Source organism: Mandrillus leucophaeus, unplaced genomic scaffold (genome assembly GCF_000951045.1).
Source record: "Mandrillus leucophaeus isolate KB7577 unplaced genomic scaffold, Mleu.le_1.0 Scaffold843, whole genome shotgun sequence".
Taxonomy (NCBI): Eukaryota; Metazoa; Chordata; class Mammalia; order Primates; family Cercopithecidae; genus Mandrillus; species Mandrillus leucophaeus.
Window position 1 is genome coordinate 832,026 of NW_012109175.1, and position 22,380 is coordinate 854,405.

At 38.6% G+C, this 22,380-nt stretch overlaps 1 protein-coding gene across 1 annotated transcript in view; it reads right to left on the bottom strand.

Annotated features, from left to right (window-relative positions):
- The window catches only part of KAT2B (K(lysine) acetyltransferase 2B), a 140,442-nt gene that overhangs the window by 56,248 nt on the left and 61,814 nt on the right, over positions 1 to 22,380 (bottom strand). The window contains exons 4-6 of the mRNA XM_011968452.1: positions 11,426 to 11,571; positions 6,917 to 7,009; positions 5,404 to 5,585 (exon numbers count right to left, since the gene is read on the bottom strand). Of these exons, the coding sequence (XP_011823842.1) occupies positions 5,404 to 5,585; positions 6,917 to 7,009; positions 11,426 to 11,571 (421 nt within the window). The remainder of the gene's footprint in view (positions 1 to 5,403; positions 5,586 to 6,916; positions 7,010 to 11,425; positions 11,572 to 22,380) is intronic.

A 22,380-nucleotide genomic window follows, 5' to 3' on the forward strand; every position in this document is an offset into this window, starting at 1 on the left:
TATCTGGCTTGCATTTTTGGCTCATACTATATATCTATTGGACAGTGCTGATTTAGAGTCTAAAGAGCATTTCCATCTGAGGAGAGATCTGCAGACATCTAAGGCTCTAAGACTGACATTATTTCTCCTACAAAGATGATAGGTTATAAATATTATCATAAAATCCTAAAAAGTTATCCAAAAGTGCTTTAACAGGTTATTCAATCTTCCCAGGGTAGAAGAAGACAGTATAGATTGTTATTAGCTAGTAAAAATTTTCAAATAATGGGTTTTCATTCATTTCCTCAAAGTCATTTTATAGACCTCAATTTATACTTTTCAACTTTTTCTTAACTTTCAAGATTAATCTTATTTTGTAATCTGTAAAGTTCACAGTAGATTAAGACAATGAGGCCAAGTCAGTGTGTGTGTGTGTGTGTGTGTGTGTGTGTAAGAGACAGAAAGAATGAGTGTGTGTGTGTGTACTTCTAGTGTTGTTTTAATACACTGATTGATATTATTGCACATAGTGAGACAGAAAGAAGGAAATGGACATGCATGGGCGCATGCATTCCTCCAAAGAAGTAACTGTAGGAAAAGATTTTACCTACATGACTGATTTCAGGTCTACTAAAAAGAAGCAAAATGATAGTTCATTCATTTTTGTATGTCTAATAAGGATGGTATTTGCATGCTATTTTCTGACTGTTCAAATAACTCCCAGATTTTTCACATCATCATGATGATTTGTAACTTCTGTGAACAGAATTTTAAAACGTGAACACAGAAGACCAACTCATTCTACTGACTTGCTGAACTGAAAATCCTGTGGTTTTCAGGAATAAACTGACCTGCCCTAGTTCACAGGGACTGAGGCCCAGTTACTACTGAAGTCCAGACTAGAAGTCAGATCTCCTGTTTCCTAGTGTTCCTTGCGTGCTTCCTGATAAATTCTGTTCTAGATTTACATGTCTAATAATGAATGCTCAGTACACATGGCAATAGGCTATACATCATAGAAGAATGGCTGAATGGCTGAATAAAACTGTTTCCCAAAACAAACAAGTTAGTTTCAGCTAACTTGCTATGTATTCTTTTTCTTCTTCTCTTATTTTTTTTTTTTTTTTTTTTTTTAAGACAGGGTTGTGCTCTGTCGCCCAGGCTGGAGTGCAGTCGTAGGATCATGGACGGCTCCATGCAGCTTTGACCTCCTGGGCTCAAGCAATCCTCCCACCTCAATCTCCAGAGTAGCTGGGACCACAGGCACATGCCATCACACCCAGATAGTTTATTAATTTTTTTGTAGAGATGAAGTCTCATCCTGTTGCCCAGGCTGGGCTCAAACTCCTGGGCTCAAGCGATCCTCCCGCCTCAGCCTCCCAAAGTTGCTGGGATTACAGGCATGAGCTACTGTACCCAGTCGCTCTGTATTCTTGTGAAACATCTCCTCAGTGTGGGTATAAGCTTTAACTTTCAAAAGTTCTACACAATTCAAAATCTAAGACTAATTACTTGCCACTTTCCTTCAGCAGACTGTTGGTGAGTTGTAGTTTAAGAAGCCATAATCCTCTGACTTTCTTTTCGGGTTATTTCTTCATGGAATTATAATAGTGTACTGTCATGAAATTCAGGAACTTCAAAATATTTGCCCATATTTTTTTCTATAACCACAGTGCTTCTGCAAGTATATATTACGTACAGTTAACATACACTTATGTAACAATATTTAGGCTGAGTGTGGTGGCTCACGCCTTTAATCCCAGCACTTGAGGAGGATGAGGTAGGCAGATCACCTGAGGTCAGGAGTTCGAGACCAGCCTGGCCAACATGGTGAAACCCCATCTTTACTAAAAATACAAAAATTAGCCACGCATAGTGGCACACACTTGTAATCCCAGCTACTCGGGAGGCCAAGGCAGGAAAATCGCCTGAACCCAGGAGGCGAAGGTGGCAGTGAGCCGAGGTCACACCACTGCACTCCAGCCTAGACAACAGAGCGAGACTCCATCTCAAACAAAAAAGGATTATTTATATTTGTCTTTTATTCAGAACAGAGAAGTAAGTTAAGCAGTACTACTGTCCAGTCTGCTTTTAATTTTTATGGAATAAATATTTACAAGTTAGCTCTGTAATGAACACAATCATTTTCTAAGTCCAGTCTTTTCCACAAAGAATCCTGTTTAACTTCATTTTCAGACTGATGTACTGCAAACATTTTCGGCACATCTTTGTTCTAATATTTACAGTAACTGCCCTAAGTTATAAGCTGAACCAGCGTTATAGGTCCTGAGGTTCTCTTACAGTAACATCAAGATAAAGCCTGCTGGTGCCTGCAGCCAGTAATATTACCCATTTTTGAGAAGATCAGTATCAGTGAGACATCATGCTGTGGTGGTATGTGGTTTTTTTAATTCCCCATGTGGTCGTGGCAGTGAGGTTTTACTCTGAATATTGATTCTCCTAATTTTCACAGGTTGTTCCTCTCTACTTCCCTTTCCTCATCAACATGACGCGATGGTGGGGACGTGGGGGAGGCTGGTGTCATCTACCTTCATTTCCTTATTTATTATTAATAGGGGTTCTTGGTCTACATTTCACCTAGAAATCAGCAGGTTTCAGACCTCATCAGGGCATATTCATTTCAGTTTCTCTCAGCAAGTTTCTCTTTTCCATTGTCTGACTCCACTCTTTGCCTTCAGCTGTTGGCTCAGGATGCTGGGCTATAAAGGACTCTTTTGCCGTTTTTCTATTCCCTGCTATCTTAATTTCTAAAGTGATATTCAAATAATTACATACTCACTCAATTATACATTTAAGGCTTTAGCTTAATAGCTCCATATTGGCAGTGACTGAGTTTTAGAGAACAATGTGCATGGGAGGAAAATGATGATGAGCATCTTCCCGGCACCTGTTCTGTGTGTCAGAAACTACATACAAACCACCCATGGAATACATACAAAACTCATGACACTCGGACAGAGAAAGAAATCAAAGGTCTCTTTAGACCAGAGACCGGTCTAAAACTCACATAACAAGGGAGAGATGGACCCACACCATTCAAACCCAGCACTCATCCAAACCAATTTCCATTTTTACTACTTCTTAAGTATTTGTAAGTGCCACCAACTTCTTAGTAATTCTCAAAGACTACCTTGCATTTTTCTTCTGTTTTCTAAAATATCATAGCTGGGCACAGTGACTCACACATGTAACTCCAGCACTTTGGGAGGCCAAGATGGGAGGATCGCTTGAGGTCAGGAGTTTGAGATCAGCCTGGGCAACATAGTGAGACCCCATCTCTATAAAAAATAAATAAATAGCCAGGCATGGTGGCATGTGCCTGTAGTCCCAGCTACTCAGGAGGCTGAGATATATGAATTGCTTGAGTCTAGGAGGTTGAGGCTACAGTGAGCTATGATCATGCCACTGCCCTCCAGCCTGGGATACAGAATGAGACACTATCTCTAGAAAAAAGAAAGAGAAAAAGAAAAAGAAAACAAAATATAGTAATGTCTCCCAAGCTGCTTCACAATTAATTCTCCTTTTTCTTGATGAAACAATTACTTTCTCTGTTAAAAGTGGCAAATGCATTCAGGGCCTTGGCTTTGACAAATATTTAGCTTTGTCAATTGTTCACAGATGGGATTAAAAACTATATATTTTTGAGAGACTTATCGTCTCAACTCTTATTATAAACAAGAGTTTCAATAATATAGGACTATTGTTAATATAAAATCCTAAAATGAAAGATACAGAAATAAAGATATAATTTAAAAACTTATTTTGAAGAAATCTGCAATTCCTATAAATATCAATTATTAAGGAGAAAACACTTTGTAACTGAAATTGCATATATTGTAAAAGTAAAGAGAAAGAGAGGAAAAGGGTGTGCTACACATGAAATTAGGTCAATGACAGAGAGGAAAGCTTATTTTAAATTATACCATTCTTCCATGTTATCTGCTGTTACAGAAAATAACCTGGGCACAAGTGGTCTTGACAGGCTATCAAAAGATACTACTGCCCACTTTAAATCAGGAAAAAAATATGCACTAAAGCTCCCTAATATCCCCTGATGGAAGCTTGATGTGCCTCTGAAATACAAACAGAGAAAAGTTATAAAACAGTTGAAAAGAATGGATGACCCAAGTCACACTCCTACAAATGAAAATAAATGTAGGTCATTATATTTTGTATGGTACAAGTTTAAGATTTGTAAAACCAATTCTATTATTCTGCAAGTAGTAAGCAATAAAAATAAATTTCCACTTTAGAAGAAAATATATGTTCAATCCAAGACTATTTGCAGAGTATGAATATCCAGCAATAGAGAAATGGTTAGGTAAATTAGGGTAAATCAATTCAATGGACTATAATGTAACCTGTGAAATGTTTGATATGATGTTAAGTGAAGAGACAAAGGCTACAAAATTCTACATTTTCTTTCATTATAACTAATATAAAATGTTATTTAAAGGGACAAAACCTGGAAGATAATATGTATAATTATATCAGTTCCATCACAGTTCTGGATCTAAGCTAATCTTCCCTTTAAAAGAAAAAAAATTTTTTTTGAGACAGAGTCTTGCTCTGTTGCCCAGGCTGCAGTGTAGTAGCACACAATCTCAGCTCACTGCAAACTCTGCCTCCTGGGTTCAAGTGTTTCTCTTGCCTCAGCCTCCCAAGTAGCCAGGATTACAGTCATGTGACACCATGCCCAGCTAATGTTTGTATTTTTAGTAGAGACGGGGTTTCACCATATTGACCAGGCTGGTCTTGAACTCCTGACCCAAGTGATCTACCCACTTTGGCCTCCCAAAGTGCTAGGATTATAGGCGTGAGCCACCATGCCCAGCCTAAAAAAAATTCTTTAACTTCATTATATGGTCATTGCATTTTTTGAGTGAGGGCTCTAATTAATTTCAGAGTTATAGTGTAGCTATCTAGTCAGCAATATTCAATAGATAAATAATACAAGCCACATATGGATTTTAAATTTCCTAGTAGCCACAATGGAATGGTAAAAACAGGTAAAATCAACTTTAGTATATTTTATTTAATCCAATATATCCAATGTACTATCATTTCTACAAGTAATCAATATTTTAAAACTATTAATGAGCAATTTTAAACTCTTTTTTGGTACAATCATAGAAATCTCAATTCAAACCAGCCACATTTTCAAGTGCTCATATGGCAAGTGGCTATCATACTGGGTATAGATGATTTACATCCCTCACCCCTCAACATATTATGACAGTAATGAAAAGTAGGAGTTTGTAAGTTAAATTATAAAGACATTATCTCTGAATTAGATGGAGTCATAATGATAACTAGGCAACCCTCTACTTACAGAATCAAGTAGAATTTTATGTCTGTAACAGGCTTTATGGGGCCAAAGGAAAAGAACTTGCATCTGATTACCTTGTGTAGTTCTCTTTGTATCCAGAGATATCATCATTGGGAGATCGCAGTCTTCGTTGAGATGGTGCCTCCAGATGCCAATAGTTGATGCGGTTTAGGAACATTTTTGCCAACTCAACTATTGTTTGCCTTTCTTTTGCTGGCAGGTGACTAAATTTGTACTGTACAAAGTTATTCACACCCTTAAAAAGAGGGAAGGCAATTTCTTCATGCAGCTATGCAATCATACTAATTCTGAACACCCACACAGCCAGCACGACTGGTGGTTATTAGCAAAAGAACAGACATTTCTCTATTCACAAAAATCTCTTCCTTTTCCCTAAAAGAAAATAGCAATCCCCAGTGGGAATCTTGCCTCAGATCACAGTGGATGAAAAGTGACAAGACAGAGAGGTTGTGAGTTATGACTTTACGCCTGCTGAAATCCTGAAGCATTAAGGAGAAAATCAAAACCATGAACTGAAAAGGTCAAAACCCTGAATCAAGAAAATATGACTGTTGTGCAGAATAATTATTGCTCCACTATCAGCAGAGTAGCCCACATATAATGCAGTTCTTAGATAAATATTACGTTTTTACATTACAAAAATGCTAATCAAAAGGCTGCTATCATGCCTGCCACTGAGCTAAATAACTAAAATTTAAACTCTTTACTATCATTTGTTCGAAGTCAATAAGCTTACCAAAATATATATATCATTCAGAATTATGGGCTTTTTAAAAAACTGTTAATTTAATCTTTCTATAGAATATTCCCATCTCATCTAATTTCAAATAAAAGAGCAATGAATTCTTATTTCATAGAGTTTGGAAGCAAAATAAAATTTACTGAAAACTGACTGATAAAAATGCATTTACTTTTAAGGACTCTGGTATCATGACTTCAGTAGTCATTCTCATCAAAAAATTCAGTCCAGAGTGTTTTTGTTTAGCCAAACAATGAAAGGCTAAAAAAGTGATGCTAATGAAAGATACTGACAACACCTAACAGAAAAACTCTTTACATTTTAACAGATTCCCTGAGTAAAACGGCTTCTTTCCAGGAATCATAATGTAGCAGGAAGTCCATTTCTGGGTACAAAATCTTATTTCTTTTTTGCTTTTTTTGCTTGACTTACAATGTTTTTCACATTGCTACTAAATTCCCTCACCTCAATAGGCTTTCTCAGACAGTGCCAAGCAAATGAACAAAGACTTCATTTTAAAGCATCAACAACAAGAGAAAGCACATTTCATGTGTTCTTACAAACTACATGTTCTACTTAATGTTTTTCTTCCCCACACACACAGTAAACTCTGAGTATATAACAACCCTAAAAGGCAAAAGCTAGATCATGTATTAAATTAGGTATACACCTCTGATCCAAAGCCTCCAGGACAATTTCCACAGACTGGTAAACATCTCTAACCTGGTTATGGAGGAGGGAAGCCATAGACAGACATGTAAAAGGAGGATTAAAAGATTTCTTCAGCCTTAAGCCAATAAAAAGAGGACTTTTTAAAATCTTTTTACCTGTTCAATGCTAGGTTTTTCAAATGGGGGTTTCTTTTCCAAAGAGCCTTCAACCACAGGTTTTCCTCTTTGTAAAATAGACTTTCTCAAGAGCTGCAAAGAAATCATTTAAAAAAAAACTTAATTGCTATGTCTGTCTCTCTCTCCTCTCTCTTCTGTCTCTCTCTCTCTTACACACACACACAGCCTTTAAAGGAAGTTACCATATTCTATTTATCTTAACTATATATAAACAAATCCTTAAGTCAATAAAATGGGCAACGAATATCAGGTAACCCAAATTGGCCTTCATGTCCATAGCCAGAGTTATGAGGAACTGGACATCTTTCATATTCTGGGCAGCCTAGGCCACCCGTGCTGGTCCAACAGACACCACTGTTCCATTCACTTCCCTCTTCTCCTACTGTTTCTGGCTTTCCATTGACCCAGAGGCCTGGTATGCAACCCTACACACTTGGCACATGCCCCTTCAGGCCACTGTAGGTGTGCTGAAGCTCTAGAGGATCTTCTTATTTAAAGACGTGAAAGACCAAGATGTATTCTGCACAAAGGAGGCCACGGGACAGGAGCTGTCTACAGCAGCTGCATGGCATACGCATCATCTAGGGCCCAGGCTCTTTGGGAAGGAAGTCTGCAGAGCTCTAAATGGGCAACTTTCACTGTTGCAGTCTTTTTTTCATTTCCCTTCCATCCGTAGAAGGCAGGCCAACTGTTCTGGCATCTCAATGCCCACAAAACAAAAACACTGCTCTTAATTCCTGCCACTGGAATTTAAAGCTCTCAAAGAGCAAACAGAAAAGAGAACACAGAGCCACTTACCAAGAACAACGCAGAAAATAAATTTGATATTGAAATTCTTTACCTTCAATCTTGGCTTGAATCTTCCGTAACTTTTACATGTGGGTCAGTTAGATATGGCCACACATTTATTTAAGTAACATCAATCCCTCCTTTCTCTGCTTACTGCCTTTTCAGTAGAAACAAAACATGAAAACCATTCTCTCAGGGGTAAATGGAAATCGATGAACCACCAAGGTTGAAGATGACCATGTCTTACCACTGAACTGTGTCTTACAAAGACCTCAACTCCTTCCAGGGGTGCCACACAAATTATGAGTATGGGGCATTTGTTCACCCTTTCAAGTATTATGCCCATCTTTATAAAAGTAAATTTGTAATAAAGATAAGTCATTGTGTATGTTTCTAAGAATATCTAAAGATTGGTCATAAAAATTAAATACAAATAATTCTGGTTGCTTGCTTTTTTTCCCCCAGTTAAAATAAGACCATTTAGGAACTTGGCCCATTGGGGGTTTCAATTTGGAGGTAAACTGATGGATTGTGGAGATGTTGAACTTCAGTTTATCTATAAGATGATGAAGCTGAGATAAGTGGGCATATAAAAAAGTTCTTAATAGCAGCAGGCATCTGCATCCTTAATTTCACCAGACGATCTTCATGGTTCTTCATATGTATTACCTCATTTAATACTTATAACCTTTTGAGGTAGGTGCTACTACTAACAAGGCAGATTAACTTGCCCAAAGTCACATTTAGTAAGTAATAGAGCAAAGTTTTAAACCCAGGTAGTTAGACTCCAGGGTCACACTTGTAAGCACTAAGATATACTTCAACTTTAGGACACAGCTTTCCACTGGATTTATGTTCAACATCTAAGACTGATTTTATTAATAATATTATTTGGGATGTTGTCTCACTCTGTTGCCCCAGCTGGAGTGCAGGGGCATGATCTCAGTTCATGGCAACCTCTGCAACCTGGACTCAAGCAATTCTCCTGCCTCAGCCTCACAAGTAGCTGGGATTTACAGGCATGCACAACCACACCTGGCTAATTTTTGTATTTTTAGTACAGCGTTTCACCATGTTCACCAGGCTGGTCTCGAACCCCTGACCTCAAGTAATGGGCCTGCCTCAGCCTCCCAAAGTGCCCGGATTACAGTTGTGAGCCACCGTGCCCAGACTAAGACTGAAACTTTTTAATGCTACTAAAATATGTAACACATTTTTACTTTAATTATTGACACATGAGACACAGAACTGCCTTTCTCCTTTTTTCTTTTTAAAAAATCATGGGCCAGGTGCAGTGGCTCATACCCATAATCCCAGCACTTTGGAAGGCCGACGGGGGGAAATCACTTGAGGTTAGGAGTTCGAGACCAGCCTGACTGACAATGTGAAACCCATCTCTACTAAAAATACAAATATTAGCCAGGCATGGTGGCACACATCTGTAATCCCAGCTACTCAGGAGGCTGAGGCAGAAGAATCACTTGAACTCAGGAGGTGGAGGTTGCAGTGAGCTGGGATCACACCACTACACTCCAGCCTGGATGACAGAGTAAGACTCTGTCTCAAAAAAATTAAAATTAAAAAAAATTGTAATCATTATTTTTGTTTTGTTTTTAGGAATTGCCTTTCAGAAGCTAAGGAATAGATTATTTATAACTCATTTGCCCAAGAATAACACTTTTTGCAGGAGGTGGGGAGAATGCTGAATATTTTGGACTGTGTTTCCACAAGCAAATATATATGTACTGTTATTTTAAGATGAAGGAGGGAAGAAAGAGACAGAAGATGTACTTTAAAGCAGAGCAATGCTTTCTGGCCTGTTTGGTTGGTTATAAACCAAAAAGAGGCTGACAGGATGGAAACCTTGACACCACCTTCACTTCCAACAGGGTAGTGGGGAGCTGCCAGGGAGCACAGTTCCAAGACAAATAATAGCTGTAGTCATGCAGACCTTGTTTTTCTTCAACTAAGATCTTTTTCCACAGAAGCTCTAAACACTGTGAACCTACCAGGGCTCGAGCTGAATGACTCAAGCCTCACAGCCACGTCAACAAGTTGTCACCTGGATGCCTAAAGTGGTCTAGTGCCTGTTAATGGCTGTGGGGAATCCAGCTGTTCATATTCTCTCCCTTCCCCCACTCTCTTTCTCTTTCTCTCTCTCTCTCTTATTATTCTTTGTAAAGTTAATATCCCCAAATTTAATTTTAATTAAATTTTAAAAATATAATTCTACCTCCCTATCTCCTAACCACCCAAAAAACCCCATTAGCACAATAAAAGACAAAAGTTAATAAAAAGGGGGAAAGGCAAAATTATGAATTAAATAAGTTCAGACAAAAAAAAGAAAAAAGCTATAGGAACTGGATACAAAATTTGCGCTAAGATTCCTAGCAGCCAAAGCAAAAGAGGGAACTTACTGGAAAATTTAGCTATTTTTGTCATATAAAAATGAAGCACAAATAAATATAAATGAGTTAAAGGGGAGTTATTTCCAAAAATGAAGCACAGTGCTTCTTATTAGAAGAGGCAAACTTTTCCTACCCATAATCTCTGAGTGCTTTTGTTTTGCTTTTAACATCCTTGTAAGGGTTACACAATACAACATAATCTACAACGCCCTCAATAGCAGGTTTATTTTCTTTTAAGGTTATTCCTTCTGGCAGCCTCGTTTATAGATCTATTTTTGGCAACCTGAAGTTTTGCTATCCATTTCCACCACCGGTTTGCTTCCCACATCTGTTAGTCCTGGGTCTAATCAGAAGCTTGACGAGATGTACGTCTATGGGAAAGGAATGGATGTGACCCACATGGAGCTGAGGTAGAACTAGAGAAGAGACAGCTAGGGGAATGGTAGCAATAATCGGTGACTGGTGTCAGTGAGAAACAGATAACGGTGGCTAAGATACCAAAATAAATTTGGAATATCTTGATTCCTCCTCTTACAGCATTAGAGATAGGACTTACAGCCACTCCTCCAACTATATCTCCTCCCACCCATTCCTCTGCTCGCTGGGCTCCACCATGCTGCCCTCCTTGCTATTCGGACATCACTTCAAGCTCTCTTAGTGCACGGCCTAAAATACCTGTTTTTCCCTCTGCCTGGCAGGCTCTTCCCCCAGCACTTTGTACAGATGGCTCCTATCTCCCACTCAGGTTTCTGCTCAACTTCCATCTCCTCAGAGAGGCTACCCTAACTGACCTTCCTCGCTGGCATGTCCCCAACTCGCCACCATCGTTGCCATTCTGATTCCACTTATCCTACTTTGTTTCTCTTCAGAACACTTATCACCACCTGCAGAGATATTATTTACTTGTTGACTGTCTCCTCTACTGAAATGTATACTTCATGAGGGGAAGAACTCTGTTTTGTCCACTGTTCTATCCCTCATGCCTACATTAGTGCCACATGCAGAGCAGATGTGCAATAAATATTTGTTGGGTGGATGGAAAAATCTATTTGCACATGCAAATCAAGATACTCAACTGTGCATACAAGTGTGAAACCTCTCAAAGAGAGTGATGTGTTCAAAGTATGGTGGGTCATTTTACAGAATCCATCATGAAGAAACGTACGGTTCAGCACACTCTGAGGGCAAAATGTACCATGAGCTGAAAGTCTTCACACACATGACCTGGCATATGGAGACTGAGCACATTTGAATAATGAGACAAAATGTTTTTAAAATGTTAAAATCTCACCTTAAATAGGTAGAAATAAACTTGTTTGGTATCTGCATCTTCTTCCTTGTGGACACAGGTAAAGAGATATTCCACATCCAATACTATTCCCAGGAGTCTGTTCATTTCTTCCTCTGACACATTCTCCAGGTGGGAAACATGAGCAGCTTATGATAAGATCAGAGAAACATATATAAGAATTCAATTGGAAACCAAACATTCCCCATTTTAAAATAGAAGGTTCTCTCTCATCAATCTTACCATCAATCCTTTAAGCTCATTGGGAATAAAAGAAAATTTCTGAACTCCTGTAGGACTGAAGTCTTCTCAGAAAATCTACCTATAATTAAGAGACTACCATGTTCCTGAGCCTTAGTCTCCTCTTCCAACATTAAAAATGGGCTGGTGACTAATGTATGCAAATAATGCACATTTTAAGAACCAGTACTGGTAGCATCAAGACTAGTCCTGATAGGGTCAAGTTCTTAGGTTTCCATAAAAGCAAATTCTCTACCATGTCAAGAGGGTTCTCTATGGTCCTAGTCATGAATGCAGGATTTGTAAGTTGGTGGTTCAGAGATGCAGAAAACCAAGCTCCCTAAAGGTGTAGCTCTAAGTCCTATGAAGAGCTCTTTCACCAAAGAATATCATGATAGTGTAAAGACTGAAGGCCTTTTTCTTCAGCCTTTCTGATTGAGACACACTGAAACCTCACTGTCTGCTGCAAAGTCCCCATGGCCTATTTTAGCTTGAGATTCAACATCTTCCATGATCCAACTGCAAACCCACTTTTGCATCTTTGTTCTGTTGTATTACTATAGTTTTGTGACCTATCCATTGACCCTCTCTTCACTCATCCTTTTGTAATCTCTTCTACTCAAATACAGTCCATCTTTTAAGGTTATTGCATTTAATCCCCAACCCCATGTAGTCGGCATTAGTAATTCCATTTTATAATTGAGGAAACTAAGGCTCTGATATGGTTTGGATCTGTGTCCCCACCCAAAAGTCGTCTTGAATTGCAATCCCCACATGTCAAGGGAGGGACCTGGTGGGAAGTGATTGGATCATGGAGGCAGTTTCCCCCATGCTCTTCTCATGACAGTGAGTTCTCATGAGATCTGATGTTCAAAAGTGTTCGACAAGTCCCTCCTTCCTCACTCGCTCTCTCTCTCCTGCAGCCATGTAGGACTTGCCTTCCTTCCCCTTCGCCTTCCACCATGATTGTAAGATTCCTGAGGCCTCCCCAGCCATGCAGAACTGTGAGTCAATTAAACCTCCTTTCTTTATAAATTATCCAGCCTCAGGTAGTTCTTTATAGCTGTGTGAAAACGAACTAATACAGTCTCAGACAGACTAAATATTGTTTCACCAAATGTCACTCCGCCAACAAGGCAGAGCTAGGGTTTGAAACTGAAAAAGATTTGACCCAAATTCTAAAGCACCTACAAACATACTTTTGTTGATTAAATGATTCACTTCAAGTCCCTTTTCACTTGAAAAAGGATCTCTAGATAAACCATCTAATAATCACCCACTTGCCCAGGAACTCCTCTGGGCTGGAATCATGTCTTTTATTTCTGTTATCCCCAACATCTATTACTATGTTTGCCACATAACAGGAGGCAGCACTTCAAGAATGATCCTCTTAGGTATAGCTCTGAGTGTACTGGCCTAAAAATGCTTGAACATTAAAGTGCTTGAAATGGTTTTTAAAGAAAGATTAATACGTTTAAAAAAGTGATAGATTTTTCCTCGTTCTTTTAAAGGGAGATGAAACTAAAGGCTATTGAGGAATATCTGGTAGGTGGTGGACATGGGTCAGTCTACTTTGGAGACCATGATGCGCTCACCATTGAGCCACAATGCTGAGTCACAAGCCTGGGATAGAGGATACTACTAATATCCACTTATATATCCCTCCTCCTTACCACAACTCCTGGTTTCCAACTACCAGCAGCTCCATTTGGCCTAACGGCTTTTCTTATCACCATAACTTACTCTGCCACCTAGATACCCCTCAAGAGCAGCTCTTAGCCAAAGACTAAAGAAGTTAGGGTATAAATACTCATTTCCTCCCTCTTCAGATGGAACAACTCTGAGGTAAGTGTTCTACACTAGCTCCCAATTTTTCCCCCACAGAATTAAGTACCAGTTGCCCACAGTGAGAGCTGGCTTAGTAATTCACTATTTATTGGCCACCATTTCCTCATTATTTCACTTTTCACTCTCCTATTCTTATCGCAAATAAACTACCTACACTCAAATCCTTGTCTCAGAGTCTGCTTCTTGGGGAGCTCAAACTAAGATATCTAAACAAATGCATTTTCAGAAAGTTAAGAGGATTAAATACCAAGGAGTAGGGGATCCTGAAGGAGCAGGAGTAGCTATGTTTATGTCAGACAAAATGGACTTTATGTCAAAAACTGGCTGGGCGTGGTGGCTCATGCCTGTAATCCCAGCACTTTGGGAGGCCAAGGCAGTCAAACCATGAGGTCAGGAGTTCGAGACCACCCTGTCCGATATGGTGAAACCCCATCTCTGCTAAAAATACAAAAATTAGCTGGGCATGGTGGTGCGTGCCTGTAGTCCTAGCTACTCAGGAGGCAGAGGCAGGAGAATTGCTTGAACCCGGGAAGCAGAGATTGCAGTGAGCCGACATCACATCACTGCACTCCAGCCTGGCGACACAGGGAGACTCCATCACAAAAAAAAAAAAAAAAAAACTATACAGAGAGACCAAAAGGATCAATTCATCAAGGGGATATAACAATTGTAAATATATATGTACCTAATGTTACAGCACCTAATGTTTGCTGTAAATATATAAAATATATAATATAATATAAAGCAAACATTAATAAATCTGATCTGGGCACAGCGGCTCATGTCTGTAATCCCAGCACTTTAGGGGGACAAGGTGGGTGGATCACTTGAAGTCAGGAGTTTGAGACCAGTGGGGCCAGCATGGTGAAACCTCATCTCTACTAAAAATACAAAAAATTAGCTGGATGTGGTGGCACATGCTTGTAATCCCAGCTACCTGGGAGGCTGACGGGAGAGGATCACTTGAACCTGGGAGTTGGAGGCTGCAGTGAACCTAGAAAATGCCACTGCACTTCAGCGTGGGCAATGGAGCAACACTCAAAAATAAATAAATAAATAAATAAATAAATAAATAAAGATCTGAAAGGATAGAATGGAATACAATAATAGTAGGAGACTTTGATATTACACTTTCAACAATGGATAAATCATTTACACAGAAAATCAATGACAAAGCACTGGGCTTGAACTATACTTTAAAGAAAATGGACCTAACACACATATATAGAACATTCCATCCAATAAGAGTAGAATATGCATTCTTCTCAAGTGCACATGAAATTTTCTCTAGGACAGATCAGATGATAGGCCATAAAACAAGTCTTAACAACTTTTAAAAGACTGAAATCATACCAAGTGTCTATTCCAACCACACCGGTAGGAAACTATTAGATTGGTGCAAAAATAATTGCATTTTTGCAATTCCTTTCAAAGGCAAAAACCGCAATTATTTTGGACCAACCTATATAAATCATTAACAGGAGGAATTTTGGAAAATTTACAAATAGGTGGAAATTAAACAGCATGCTCCTGAACAACCAGTGGGTCAGAGAAGAACTTAAAAGGGAAATTTAAAAATATCTTAAGACAAACAGAAGTGGAAATACAACATACCAAAACTTACAAAATGGAGCAAAAGCAGTTCAAAGAAAGAAGCTTACGGCAATAAATGCCTACATTAAAAAAGGAAAAAGATCTCAAATAAGCAACCTAATGTTACACCTCAAAGAATTAGAAAAAGAAGAACTAAAGTCCAAAGTTAGTAGAAAGAGTAAACAAAAAAGATCAGAGCAGAAATAAATGGAAACAAGAAAAACAATAGAAAAGATCAACAAAACTAAAAGCTGGTTCTTTGAAAAGACTAAAAAATGGACAAACTTTTAGCCGGACTACAAAAGAAAAAAAAGAGAAGACTCAAAATAAGAAATGAAAAGAAGACATTATAACAGATACCACAGAAATACAAAGGCTTATAAGAGATTATGATGAACAATTATGTCAATAGATTGGATAATCTAAAAGAAATGGATAAATTCCTGGAAATGTACAACCTACCACAACTAAATCATGAAAATACAGAAAATCTGAACAAACTAATAACAGGAAAGGAGACTGAATCAGTAATTAAATAAAAAAATCTTCCATCATGGAAAAACCCAGAACCTGATGGCTTCAAGGCTGAATTCTACCAGACACTTTAAAAAGAACTAACACTACTTCTCAAACTCTTCAAAAAGCCCAAGTGCAGTGGCTCATGCCTATAATCCCAGCACTTCAGGAGGCTGAGGTAGGAGAAATGTTTAAGCCTAGGAGTTCAAGACCAGCCTGCATAACATAGTTAGACCCTGTTTCTACAAAAAATAAAAACAAATAAAGATTAGGCAGGTGTGATGTCACATGCCTGTAGTCCCAGCTACTCAAGAGGCTGAGGTGGGAGGATCTCTTGAACCCACAAGATCAAGGTTGCAGTGACCCATGCTTGTACCACTATACTCCAGCCTGAATGACACAGTGAAACTCTAAAAAAAAAAAAAAAAAAAAACTTCAAAAAATTGAAGAGGGATGCATATTTCCAAACTCACTTTAAAAGGTCAGCATTATACTGATACCAAAGCCAGACAAGGACACTACAAGAAAAGAATATTACAGGCCAATATCCCTGATGAACATGAATACAAAAATCTTCAACAGAAAACCAGCAATCTCAATTCAACAGCAGATTAAAAGAATCCTTCACCACGAGCAAGAGGAATTAATCCCAGGATGGTTCCGCAATAAATTGATACAGCACATTAACAGAATGAAGGAGAAAAATCATATGGTAATCTAAAGATACAGAAAAAGCATCTGACAAAATTCAACATCCTTTCATGATAAAAACTCTCAACAAATTAGGCATAGAGGGAACATGCTGTACCTCAACCCAAAAAGGCCATATGTGACAAACCCACAATTAACATCACACTCAATGGTGAGAAGCTGAAAGCTTTTCCTCTAAGATTAAGAACAGGACAAAGATACCCACTCTTGCCACTTCTATTCCACATAGTATTGGAAGTCCTAGCCAAAGCAATTAAGCAAGAAAAAGAAATGAAAAGTATCTAAATCAAAGAGGAAGAAGTTAAATTGTCTCTGCAGATAACATAGTTTTATAAACAGAAAACCCTAAAGACTCCATCAAAAAACTTTTAAAACTAATAAACAAACTCAGTAAAGTTGCAGGACACAAAATCAACACACAAAGACCAGTACTATTTTTTTTTTCTGTTTTTTTTTTTTTTTTTCTTAATAGAGATGGAGTCTCACGATGTTGCCCAAGCTGGTCTTCTCAAATCCTGGGCTCAAGCAGTCCTTCCACCTCAGCCTCCTAAAGCATTGGGATTACAGGCAAGAGTAACCATGCCCAGCCATGTTTCTGTATACTAACAACAAACTATCAAAACAAAACAAAAAATCAAGAAAACAATCTCATTTATAATAGCATCAAAAACAGTTAAGCATCAAAAACAGTTAAATACCTAGGAATAAATTTAACCAAGGAGGTGAAAGATATGTACAGTGCAAACTAAAAAACACTGATAAAAGAAAGTAGGCCAGGCGCAGTGGCTCACACCTGTAGTCCCAGCACTTTGGGAAGCTGAGGCAGGCGGATCATGAGGTCAGGAGTTCAAGACCAGCCTAGCTAACATGGTGAAACCCCATCTCCACTAAAGATTAAAAAAATTAGCCGGGTGTGGTGGTACACGCCTGTAATCCCAGCTACTCAGGAGGCTGAGGCAGGAGAATCACTTGAACCTGGGAGGCAGAGGTTGCAGTGAGCTGAGATTGTGCCATTGCACTTCTACCTGGGTGACAGGGCAAGACTCCATCTCCAAAAAAAAAATGTGAAGAAGACACCAATAAGTGATAAGATATCTTTTATGTTCACAGGTTGGAAGAATTAATACTGTTAAAATGTCCATAACACCCAAAGCAATCTACAGATTCAGTGCAATCCCCATCAAAATTCCAATGACATTTTTCACAGAAATAGAAAAAATAATCCTAAAATCTGTACAGAACCACATAAGACTCCAAATAGCCAAAGCAATCTTGAGCAAAAAGAACAAAGGCAGGGTCATCACACTACACTTGATTTCAAAATCCCCTATAAAGCTATCGCAATCAAAACAAAATGGTACCAACATAAAAAACAAATACATAGACCAACTGAACAGAATGGACAGCCCAGAAATCCATCCATTTATAGTCGACTGATTTTCAACAAAGATGCCAAGGGGAAGGGACAGTCTCTTCAAAAAATGCTGTTGGGACAACAGGATATCCACATGCAAAAAAATGAAATCAGACCCTTATCTCAAACCATATACAAAAACCTACTCAAAATGGACTAAAGACTTAAATGTAGACCTGAAACTGTAAAACTACTAGAAGGAAACATAGGAAAAAGCTTCTTGACATTGGTCTTGGCAAAGATTTTTTGAATATGATCAAAAAGCACAGGCAACAAAACAAAAACAGACAAACTGGACTGCATCAAACTAAAAAGCTTCTATATAGCAAAAGAAACAACAGAGTAAAGAAATAACCTATGGAAAGGGAGAGAACATTTTCAAACCATATATTTGATAAGAGGCTAATATCCAAAATATATAAGGAACTTATACAACTCAATGATAAGAAAACAACCCAATTTTAAAATGTGCAAAGGATATGAATAGACATTTCTCAAAAGAAGACATACAAATGGCCAACAGGTATATATGGAAAAATGTTCAACATCACTAATCAGAGAAATGCAAATTAAAATCACAATGAGATATCACTTCATGCTCAGGATAGCTATTATCAAAAAGATGAAAGATGAGTGTTGGCAAGAATGTGGGAAAAATGAACCCTTGCACACTGTTGGTGGGAATGTAAATTAGTACAGCCAGTATGGTAAACCATATGGATATGTCTCAAAAAAATCCAAAAGAACTATGATATGACCCGACCCAGCAATTCCACTTCTGGATATATATCCAAAGAAAAGGAAATCGGTATGTCAAAAAGACATCTGCATTCCCATATTTGCTGCAGCATTATTCACAACAGCCAAAATATAGAATTTACCTAAGTGTCCACCCCAACAGATGAATGGATAAAGAGAATGTACTATATTAACACAATCGAATACTATTCAGCCTTAAAAACATAGGAAACGGCCAGGCATAGTGGCTCGCACCTGTAATCCTAGCACTTTGGAAGGCTGAAGCAGGAGGATTGCTTGATCCCAGTTCAAGACCAGCCTTGGTAAGATGGCAAGACCCTGTCTCTACAAAAAAAAAAAAAGTTTTTTTAATTAGCTAGGTATGGTGGCTCGGATCTGTAGTCCCAGTTACTTAGCAACCTAAGGCAAGAGGATCCCTTGAGCCTAGGAGTTTGAGGCTACAGTGAACTATGATTGCACCACTGCATTCTGGCCTGGACAACAAAGTGAGAGCCTGTCTTAATGCTAAGTGAAATAAGCCAGGCACAGAAAGACAAATACTACATGATCTCACTTATATGTAGAATCTTAAAAAGTCAAACTCAGATAAGCAGAAAGTAAAATGATGGTTACCAGGGACTTGGAATGTGGGGTACGGGTAGAGATGTTGGTCAAAGAGTACAAAGTTTCATTGACACAGAAGTTCCGGAGATCAATTGTATGGCATGGTGACTATAGTTAATAATAACGCATTGTAATTATATAATTGAAAATCGCCAACAGAATCAATTTTAAATATTTTCACCACAAAAATTAAAAGTATGTGAGTTGAGAGATATGCTAATTAGCCTGATTTAATCATTTTACAATGTATATATCTCAAAATATCACATCATACACAATAAATATATACATTTTTGTTAATTAAACCTTAATAAAGCTCAAAAAATTAAATTATTTTCTCATTTTAATTAACATATAATTGTACATATTTATGAGGTACCCAGCAATATTTTGATACATTTAATATATAGTGATCAGATCAGTATAATTAGCATATTCAAAATCTCAAACATTTATCATTTCTTTATGTTGGAAACACTCGATATCATCCATCTAGATATCTGAAACTAGATATTATTGTTAACCATAACCATAGTCATCTTACAGTGGCATAGAACACTAGAACTTACTATTCCTATCGAGCTGTAATTTTGTACCCTTTAAAAAATCTCAGGAGGGCACGGTGGCTCACGCCTGTAATCCCAGCACTTTGGGAGGCCCAGGCAGGTGGACCACGAGATCAGGAGTTCAAGACCAGCCTGGCAACATGGTGAAACCCCATCTCTACCCAAAATACAAAAATTAGCCAGGTGTGGTGGCACACACCTGTCATCCCAGCTACTTGAGAGGCTGAGGCAGGAGAATGATTTGAATCTGGGAGGTGGAGGTTGTGGTGAGCCGAGATTGTGCCACTGCACTCCAGCTTGGGCGACAGAGTGAGATTCCGTCTCAAAAAAACAAAACAAAACAAAACAACCTCTATTTGTTTTTAAATAACACAAATGTCCTAGAGGAAGACAGATTAAAGGGGTTAAAATTCGAGTGGTAGAGGCCACTCATCTTTCATTCCTCTCTAATACAGAAAAGTAATTGAAAGGAAGAGTGATGGGCCCGCGATGATAAACATGCATGGGTGTGCACCCCAATACAGCATTTTTGGGGGGTGGGGCGGTGTTGAGACAAGGTCTCCCTTGGTCACCCAGGTTGGAGTGCAATGGTGTGATCTCGGCTCACTGCAGCCTTGACCTCCTGAGCTTAAGTGATCCTCCCACCTCAGCCTTCCAAGTGGCTGGTACTATAGGCGTGCACCACCATACCTGGCTAATTTTTTTTGTATTTTCTGTTGGCACAAAGTTTCACCATATTGCCCAGGCTAGTCTTGAACTCCTGCCCAGGATACTCCTGTCTCGGATTCCCAAAGTACTGCAATTACAGGTGTAAGCCACCATGCCCAGCCTCCAATACAGCTTGTTTTTCTTTCTTTCTTTTTTAATATTTATTTATTTATTTATTTAGAGAGAGGGTTTCACTCTGTCACCCAGGCTGGATTGTAGTGGCACAATTATGGCTGACTACAGCCTCAACTTTTCTGGGCTCAGGTAATCCTCCCACCTTAGTCTCCCAAATAACTGGAACTACAGGTACATACCACCATGCCCAGCTAGTTTTTATATTCTTACGTAGAGATGAGGTTTCACCATGTTGTCCAGGTTGGTCTCGAACTTCTGAGCTCAAGGGATCCATCCACTTTGGCCTCTCAAAGTGCTGAGATTATGGGTGTGAGCCACTGTGCCCGGCTCAAAACAGCATTTTTAAAAGGTAAGAAGAGGGGAGGTAATCTTTATAATCTGTCTGACTTCAGCAGTGTTGAATAAAATGTCAACACCATATTATTGCATTATCAAATAGAAAAAGAATAATCAATTACATTGTTTCTAAGTATATAAATAATTTACATCATAGAAAAATTACATCTAGGCAGGGCGCAGTGGCTCACGCCTGTAATCCCAGCACTTTGGGAGGCCAAGGCAGGTGGATCAACTGAAGTCAGGAGTTCGAGACCAGCCTGGCTAGCGTGGCAAAACCCTGTCTCTACTAAAAACACAAAAATTAGCCAGGTGTGGTGGCGCATGCCTGTAGTCCCAGCTATTTGGGAGGCTGAGGCAGGAGAATCACTTGAACCCGGGAGGCGGAGGCTGCAGTGAGCCAAAATTGCACCACTGCATTCAAGCCTGGGAGACAGCAAGACTCTGTCCCCTACACAAAAAGAAAGAAAAAAAAGAAAAGAAAAGAAAGGAAAAGAAAGAGAGAAAGAAAGAAAGAAAAGAAAAGAAAGAAAGAAAGAAAAAAAGGAAGGAAGGAAGGAAGGAAGGAAGGAAGGAAGGAAGGAAGGAAGGAAGGAAGGAAGGAAAAAATTATGTGTGTGTGTAAACACAAAAATTAATGTTTAAATATATTATTTTCTATTTGGCTATACAATACATTGCCTCATCACTTTCTAAAAGATACCCACAATCAGACTTCATTTTAGGTAGAACATTTGCTAGGTCATCTTTTTCTTAAGACTGCAAAATTTTCCTTGAGGTCAGTCTGAAGCCTTTGGGAAACAGGCCTCATTCTGAAGACAACTAGGTCAACATTTTTATGTCAGTCATTTACAGAAATAATTTTATTTAGGACTATTTTTGTCTCATAAACTTTTTTTAAATTAACAGACATAGAGACGGAGTCTCACTATGTTGCCCAGGCTAGTCTCAAACTCCTGGGCTCAAGCAGTCCTCCCACCTTGGCCTCCCAAAGTGCTAGGATTACAGGGGTGAGCCTCTGCATCTGGCCTGTCTTATAAACTTCTAATCTCTTTTTGTGCTAAGCTATGAAAGCAATCAGTATACAGTATCAAGTAAGTTCCTTCAGATGCTCCATAATATGAAACCATCTAAGGTGCTAACACAGAGTAGATTTAACTCATGGAAGTACATGCCATAATTTACTTTTGAAATAGTAACTTACTTTTTTAAGCCACAAAACACTTTACCAAAATAAAGTACTAATCAGAATTAGAAGGAGTTGCTCTGGATGAAACAGAGGGGAAAGCTTCTACTTTCAGAAGGCTCAGGAACCCATCCCGTTCCCTTGTTGGGATTCTGCAGTTTTAAAACCACTGTCGAGAACCAAATTTTTGCATATTTTGAAGAACAGACCTCATGAAAATTAAAATGCTTAAGTGAGACCTGAGGAGGCTCGTTTCCCTCTGACTCTGCCCATAATGAAATGTGTTTGTGGTTTTGTGATTTTTTTTGCATTTCTTTATTATTTATTTATTACCATAATACAA